The 8,271-nt window shown below is 43.2% G+C and overlaps 1 protein-coding gene across 2 annotated transcripts; it reads left to right on the top strand.

Moving 5' to 3' along the window:
• The first annotated feature begins 2,489 nt into the window (after positions 1-2,489).
• On the top strand, positions 2,490-7,679 carry rdh8a (retinol dehydrogenase 8a). Of its 2 annotated transcripts, XM_047572833.1 has the most exons (6): positions 2,492-2,802; positions 5,004-5,165; positions 5,997-6,176; positions 6,285-6,378; positions 6,478-6,661; positions 6,740-7,679. In XM_047572833.1, exons 1-6 carry the CDS (start codon positions 2,697-2,699, stop codon positions 6,965-6,967), a joined length of 954 nt encoding a protein of 317 aa, XP_047428789.1. In that variant the 5' UTR covers positions 2,492-2,696; the 3' UTR covers positions 6,968-7,679. The 2 variants fall into 2 exon arrangements, with proteins under 2 accessions (XP_047428791.1, XP_047428789.1); XM_047572835.1 differs by lacking the exon at positions 5,004-5,165 and having other exon boundaries at positions 2,490-2,802.
• Positions 7,680-8,271: the final 592 nt, after the last annotated feature.

Raw genomic sequence — 8,271 nt, 5'->3', positions numbered from 1 at the left:
AAGGAGGTTTAGCAGGGATGGGAGTGTCGTATTCTATGACTCGGACTTTGGCAATGGACTTTGGTTAGAGATGAGCCTAGGGCTCAGCTGGAGTATGTGTCTGAGAGAGCTCTGAGGGATAGTGATATTAAAGTGTAACAGTGGAGAGGCAAAGGTTCGAGGTGCAAAGACAAGCCGCATTTACAAGACTTTAAAGGAGGAGAAGGCACGTGGCGTAGAGGAGCGTGTAGGGGCCTGTGTTATTCCCGTTCTTTTGTCTCTTTTAACCCCCTCTCCCTCTGCGTCTCAGTGCCTCAGTCTTCTGAAATTCCGCAGCTATAGCTGGAGGCTGACAGGAGTCGCTGGCTCCATCCACACCTGTCCGCTTTATCCGGAGGCATAAGAGGAAGCACAGTTGGAACGCTCCAGACTATAGTCCACCAGCTTACGTCAGCTTTTCTAGCGCCATGTCCTCTGGTGAAGTACCCTCAGTTTTCCTGTAGGGCTGCCACTGTCTGTGTGTGTAAAATAAAAAGCTATCGCCAACTGTCAATGGAGACATTATATGGACACAAGTGTGAAGCCAAGTGTTTTGAAAAATTAACCTCTTATCTTGGGCATAATGCCTCCCAGCAAAAGGTCTGGGTCTGGGTGGAGTTTACACGTTCTCCCTGTTGGGACGGTTGTTTGTGTTAGCCCTGCGATAGGCTGGCGACCTGTCCAGGGTGCACCCCGCCTCTCGCCTGATGACAACTGGGACAGGCTCCAGCAACCCCCGCGACCCTGGCGAGGATAAGCGGTAGTAGGAGATGAGATGGGGGTTATCTTATCTGAGAGCGATAAAGACTTCTCTGGCTTTAAGTTTGGTCTCTGCTCTGCTGGAGTTTTATGTCACAATTTAACGCCTGTGCTGGTTTATCCATGCACAAATAAGGGGTCATGTCAACGAGGTCAGGAAAACTTGCAATGCCATGAATAGCGTATGCACAAATGCATTGCCCTTGCGTCACTAATCCTCAAAATGTGCCGAAACAGCTGCCAAATGTGGTTCTACGGTTAAAATGAGCCTTCCCCACAGGAGAATTTCTCGCTCAAAGATGAGGTAAACATAAATGGCTGCTCTTGGTGATAGAAACCTGCCCATAAGTAACCTTAATTCACCCCTGGAGCAGGCAAACCGCAATTGGATAAAATGTCGTAACCGATGGATGATTCATCATTGTATGGAATTTGCTTTTAAGGGCGGAGATGCTTTGTGTCAGATAGTGTAGCTGAAAATCTGTTGAGTAAGAGGAATACGTAAACACACTTCTTCAGGCTGAGGTGACAATAAAGAAAGGATACAACCAACCGGTATTAATTGTGTGGAGCTACTACTAAGCCTGGACTCTTTCCAAATGAGAAATGAGAAGATCCAGCAATTTAATGTGCAGATTCATCTGAATACAAAAATAAATGATTCCATTAGAGAATGAACAAACAGGCACGCTGAGTTCATATTAGTTGTAAATGCAAAGCTGGAGAGGGGGTCTAATATATAGGTTATTATTAGACAATTTGCTCATTCATGCTTGGGACTCATTAGAATCACTGTTAGAAAACACCACTGTATCATAAAAATAAATAAATAAAAACGCTGTGTGAAACAACACTTTGCATGCGGTTGCTTCACATTTAGCAACAGGCCCCGACATGACAGACTCTGTCATTACAGAAAAAGAGCCTTATCTCAGATCTTATCAAGGCAACTTTGGCCCGTTATGACATCCCTCAAGAACAGAGTCCACTTGTCAACAAGACAGACCTTTGCTGATAAACCAAATACAATCAATCTTCCAAATAAACAAAACTAAACTATGTGAATCGCAACAACTGCTGATCAGGCATTCAAGTGCTACAAAAGTGTGCCGCACCTCATACTACCACTAGATGGCGGTACAATACAAAGAATTAAGTTGATTAAATCTAACGTTACCTTCCAAACTTGAGGTCAGAGAACAGTGAGAGATTGTATCCAAAACAGATAAGAGTCGAATTAAACTTAATTTGGTCTAGAAGTCTAGGAAATAGTAAAAGAAACCTAATACTGCTAATACTACGAACTAATCCTAACAACAACAACAACAGCAACAATAATAATACATGCATCAAAAATACTATTTCGAGAATTCCTTTATTTTTGCGTTAATTTGATTTATTGCTTAAAGGGGAGTGACTTATAAGACTGAATAAAAACATTCAAAAAAGCTGAAAATGTGACTAAAATACCTGGTGGTAAAACTATACGTGTTGTCGGGAGTATTGCATGTGGTGTCACAGCGAATGGCTTGGCTAAATATTTCACTTCTGTGCACATTACAGTTCTTTATTGTTGGGGTCACCAGCCCAGAAATCAAGCACTGCCCCCTCCACCACATGCCCGTACGAGCACACACGTCCACGCATTTTTAAGGAATTAAGTAGATTTTCTGTGCAGGCGGCACCTATCAAGTTTTTTTTTTTTTTTTTTTTTAAACTATCAGGGGTGTTAGCGTTGTCGTCTCTCTTTTTTTGGTTACTGATTTTATTGAACATGTGACCGAATTAGGCGCTCACATGGCTGCCGTGGCTGCATGATCCGCTTATGTTTTTTAAAGTCCGGTGATCGGTAGCTCCCTCGGCAGCGACCATCCGGAGCAGAGGACCGCTGAAAAACACAGCGCCTACCCTGACAAATCATGGCGAACAGCGGGCAGAAAGTTGTCCTGATCACCGGCTGCTCCTCCGGCATCGGGTTACGAATTGCCGTCACGCTGGCCAAAGATGAAAAGAAGCGTTACCATGGTAAATGCGCTTTCTTCTATATTGTTTCTTTGATCTGAACTATTAGTAGCAAGCCTGTAATGCTGTGGATCGCTTGAAGGACTATTCCGTGTTTACTTTCTCAACTAAACTCTGCAATCGCACCAAGCCTCCTTTACGCACGAAGTTCGACTGAGTTTCATGCGCAATGCTCCGTCTTAACGCTCATTCGTGATTTAGTGTAGTGTCCATTTAAATAGCCTAACCCTGGTAATATCGGATCCATATCCTTTTGTAAGGACTGGGATTTCGTCGCCCCTTTGGCTCAACTATTATCATTTGAAAGCGCAGTTTCCAGGGAAGGGCTCTGCGTGGATGCCTCTTGCCTGGCTGGATTCATAAAAGGGGACTTGTCAGTTCTCTTTCAACTGACTTCTCCAGCACAAAGCCCGCTTTTATTGCAGTGAATTGTAGACCGCCTGCTCCGGTTTAGTGCCGTGTCTAATGTGCCTATAGTCCCCTCACTGGAGCGAGCGTTGAAAGGGGGACAAAGTTTGAGACCTGTACAAGCGAGGGTTCACTCTAAAGCAAGAGCCCTATTTGAAGTCTTCATTGGCACACAGTGGAGCTGCGGAGTCCCACTTTGACATTGTTGGTCTGTGTGTCCCATCCACTGCTTCCCAGTCACCATTAATGTCACTCCAGGAATTGTAATTTAATTTCAAAACCTTTCCACGTTGTGGAGCCCCTGACAGAATTATCTTAGACCACCTTATAACCCCCATCCCTGTTGGTAGGAGACCCCTGTGACAAGAGCTTTTTTAGCATGTATGTATTCTCAACTGCATATCTGGCTGTACAGTCAGTGAGTTTAGCTGTGAGCCTCTTGATTACTGTTATCGTTTTATGTAACCTGTAATTAAAATCAAAGAATACTCTTCCTGGTTATCCACTCCAGGCATAACTGTGCAGGCATAACTGTGCAAGGACTTGTTAAAGGTTTCTTTTTCTCTCCTGTGAGACACTGCGATCTGATGGGATTTATGACCGAAATAGATGAGCAAAACAAAAGCGACTGCGTGCCCCCTCCCTCCCGACAATGGTTTGAGCAGATTTTTGTTTCTGCAGTGTGACCTGCTTTCAGTAAGGCCACATGTGAACAATAAAGCTGATCTGCTCCTTTCTTTAGGAAATCCTGCAGATTACATATTGCATTGTGCATAAAGTAATGGTTAGTTGCAGTAACGTGAACAAAACACAGCGAAAGCCCCAAAATACCCCAGTGCAATGTGGTTCTTTCAAGAATGTTTAAGCTGCCCAAGAGTAATTCCTTCAGGGCCCAGAAGAACAATGGTTCTCTTGTTCGTGTCTCCACCAGCACGTAAATCTTTCTGTAGCTTCTTGAACAGCAGTTCTCAAATCATTCGATTGTGCATTAAAGGCATCTCATTGAGTCTAATTAAGTGTGTGTCAATCTGAGTGCTTAGAAAGACAAATAGGACAATGAGACAGTAACATTCACAAAAATGTATTCACTGCTACTAATGCGTCATGAAATATTGCAGCAGTAATACTGCACAGCTTAGAAATCTAAATCTAATCTAAACCCCGTCTCTGCTCGGACAAGAATCAGGTGAGGCTTTGACATTATCTGGCAAGGGAGAACAGGCAGGTTTCGATAAATGTGGGAACAGGATGTTGTTTACTCTGGCTTATTGCCATTGTGCAACACTGCGTGTCTTTTTGCATGTTAGATAATGAAAGACGATGGACGCCATGGAAACTAAGTCAACCCTGAGGTGATAGCTGCTGTCAGTGCCTGTGATAGATTCCCGTGCTGTATGTAGGTTAATGTCGCCCAGCGTGTAAAGTTCAGAGGAGATCAATTCTGTGCTCTGTAAACTGAGAGGCGTGGTGTTTTCTAGGATCTCTGACCCACACGTCTGACTCTGTCTCAACATGACGTGCGTGTGCGCGCATTTGCCTGTGTATGCATTGAGTTCCGATAAGTGGTCAGTTTTACAATAGGCCAATACTTATTTTTAATTGCAGTAAAATAAAATAAAAAATTGATTTATGACCTGATTTATGATCACTTGAATGTGCCATGCCAACAGCAATGATCTAAAGTGCCCCATGCATTCCTAAACAATATGCAGTTCCAGGTTGTGTTGCAGAGCAATTTTCTACTTTCTATAAAAGTTCTTTTTGTCTGAAGACACTTCTCTATCTCTCCCTATCAGTCATCGCCACCATGCGGGACCTGAAGAAAAAGGACAAGCTAGTTGAGGCAGCTGGAGACGCATATGGAAAGACCTTGATGTTGCTTCCATTAGACGTGTGCAGTGACGAGTCTGTCAGACAGTGCATCAACAATGTTAAGGACCGCCATATTGATATCTTGAGTGAGTGGGACTAAAGATAAGGTTTGCTTCGCCCCTTCCTCAGCTTTGAATTGCACGTCTTCTCAGTCTGCTCCACAGTGCCACAGACCTGTGTGTCATGCATTCAACATATTGTTTTAATACTTTTAAATAGTTTGTAAGTAGTTTTAGCGTGTGGATTTCTTATCTTTGCTTAGAAATAATAACCAAATGCATACTTAACAAAAACATTCAGAGTGGCTTATATTTGATAAAAAGTACATGGTTTTGCAGGTTTTGAGACAGTGGCTGCACTCTCAATAGTTTTGCAGATGAGATTGTGGGCGTCATAAAATCATAAAACTATACCAATACCCTGAGTGAGTGAAAGATAAAGTAGCTGAAACCAAACACACAGCTGTTCCCATGACACAATCATATCCTGAAAGGGGGTCCTCACAGCTAATGTAGATTTAGAATGTCAGCAGGTTCTTTGGGTTAAGTGACAGGGGATTGGATTTTGCATTCAGTTGCATATTCCCAGATAAGCGGTACGTTTAAATCTTGGGTTTAAACCTTTAGTCTGCATAGAGTGTCTATTTATAAACCTTTAAAAACCACGTTATCCTAAATCCAACATTGCATCCCCCTTCACCTCATTACTCAAGACCCACAGGCCTTTCAACATAGACTGGCGTTACATCACACCGCTCTGTTGTTGTCCTACGCTGACACCTAGCGGCAATGTCAAGTAATAGCGTTCACTGTAGGGTAATAAAGCTCCCATTAAATCAACGTCTTATCATTTAATACCACCAGCGTTGGACTTCCAAGCATCTGTGTCATCTGTGTGTGTGCATTTTTTCTCATCAGTTAACAACGCAGGCGTGGGCTTGCTTGGACCCGTGGAGAGCATCAGCATCGAGGAGATGAAGAGAGTATTCGAGACCAATTTCTTCGGCGTCGTTCGCATGATTAAGGAAGTGATGCCAGACATGAAGAAGAGGCGTTCAGGGCACATCATAGTCATGAGCAGTGTTATGGGTCTTCAGGGTACGTTAACAGTGTATCTACGAAATCACTGAGATGTGTTGTAATCTGCCTCTGTTTCATTTGATAACACAATGCAGCGACGTGTCCCTGTTTCTGTTCTTGCATCAGGAGTGGTGTTCAATGACGTTTACACCGCATCTAAGTTTGCGATGGAAGGGTTCTGTGAGAGTATGGCCGTGCAACTGATGAAGTTCAATATCCGGTAGATTACCCGTCTCCCTCTGTCCTCACTTTCACATCTGTCTTTACTTTGTGATATACATGCTCCCTCAGGGAACTTTCCATGTCTGACTCATCTCAGGTTGTCCATGATTGAGCCCGGCCCAGTTCACACCGAGTTTGAGACGAAGATGATGGAGGACGTGGCGAAGATGGAGTATCCAGGAGCGGATGCTGACACAGTTCGTTATTTTAAAGACGTTTACCTGCCGTCGTCGATAGATATATTCGAGGCCATGGGCCAGACGCCAGAGGACATAGCCAAAGTAAGAGGAGGGGTTTGCTGACTTACATTTGACCACATCTGTCTCAGGATTCAACACCTGTCTTCTGTTTCTCTCCAGTGCACTAAAAAGGTTATCGAGTCAAGCAGTCCTCGCTTCAGGAATCTGACCAACAGCCTCTACACACCAATTGTGGCCTTAAAATACGCGGACGAGACTGGCGGCCTGTCAGTGAACACCTTCTACAACTTACTCTTCAATTTCGGCCCTCTCATGCACATCACCATGAGCATCCTCAAGTGCCTGACCTGCAGCTGCCTCCGCAGACGCACCATTTCACCCAACTGAAGAGGGCCATCCCAGTATGTTCAACCCCCGGCCAGGTCCTCTGCACCTTTTCCCGAAGGTCTTGGGCAGAGCAGGTAGACTAGAAGCAGTAACCCGGAGAGAGGAGGAGCCTTTTAGTTCAAAGACACTGCCATAATAAGCTTTGCCAGACAACATGCATAATTGCACACATTTGTCTAGAGAGATGTTGTATGCAGGGTGACCTCATGTACTGACCCAGTAACATGCATACCCCACAACACAGAAAAAGCAGCACACACATTGACTTATTATATAGATTAAAAAGAGGACGCCGTGTGTTGCTATGGGAGGAACTGAAAGGCATCAATGCAAGTGGATTATATATATTTATATATATTGTTTAAGGAGAACACACAGACAGAGTATGAGATACGGTCTGAAAGCACAAATGAACTCAGTAAACAAGAGGAGCAGTAACGTTGTAGAGGAATACGGAAACAATAATACTACAATTTGTAGCCTAGATAATTTTACACTCAGGCTCACACAATATAACATGCTTTTTCTTTTGTTGTGCCCTACATTACATGTTTGCCTTAATGTAGTATTCCTGTAGTCATAACTGCTGTTGAATCGTACTTTTAATCTTTGGATAAATTGAATGTTTTTGGTTTTTAAGGGTTTGCCGAAAGGGTGGTTCAGGTATTTTTAATCTAGCAATTTGATTTAAAATAAAAAATATCCTGATTTATATGCCTTTTTAGTTCTTTTATGGTCAGTGATAACGTAAATCATGTTTTATGATAACGTTATTACTAAAAACTGCAACGGTAAAAGCTCTGCATGGTCTTTCACTCCGTCTGCAGGCCTCTTTAACACCAAGAGGGGGCAGTGTGTCTCTGCTCTTTTTGTAGTCGACCTGTGGCTTTAACAGGACGGTCCTTTCTCACACCAGCCATTTTGACGTGACACCAAATAAGCAGAACAAATAAGAACTCAGAAGCCTGCGAGGTTTAGTCCAGATAAACTGGTTTTCGGATCCTGGTAATTTAACCCTAAGCCTTACTGTCGCGGCTTGCTGGTAATTACGTCTTATGATTCACAGGATCAATTGTCTGCTGTGAAACTGAAATGGAGGTGTATAGGAATCTGTCCTTGCCTGAGATAGACAAATACAAGAAAACTTACTTAAAATCTTTAGCACTAATGTCAATTAATTAATAGTAGTTTAATCAGAAAAATTGTTGTTTCAGCAAACTACTACTTCTGGGCCAATGTTTGGGTGAAAACACACACAAGGCCTCTTGCGGAGCACGATTTTGCATATGCATTTTTGTGAGTGT

Source organism: Mugil cephalus, chromosome 20 (assembly GCF_022458985.1).
Source record: "Mugil cephalus isolate CIBA_MC_2020 chromosome 20, CIBA_Mcephalus_1.1, whole genome shotgun sequence".
Taxonomy (NCBI): domain Eukaryota; kingdom Metazoa; phylum Chordata; class Actinopteri; order Mugiliformes; family Mugilidae; genus Mugil; species Mugil cephalus.
Note: the sequence above shows the minus strand (reverse complement) of the source record. Positions and strands in the feature narration are given on the sequence as shown.

Bases quoted from the DNA above. Each gene is read 5' to 3' on its own strand.
- rdh8a (XM_047572833.1), top strand. From the start codon at position 2,697: ATGGCGAACAGCGGGCAGAAAGTTGTCCTGATCACCGGCTGCTCCTCC. The intron at 6,379-6,477 runs GTAGATTACCCG...GACTCATCTCAG, and splicing joins CTGATGAAGTTCAATATCCG to GTTGTCCATGATTGAGCCCG. The intron at 6,662-6,739 runs GTAAGAGGAGGG...GTTTCTCTCCAG, and splicing joins CGCCAGAGGACATAGCCAAA to TGCACTAAAAAGGTTATCGA.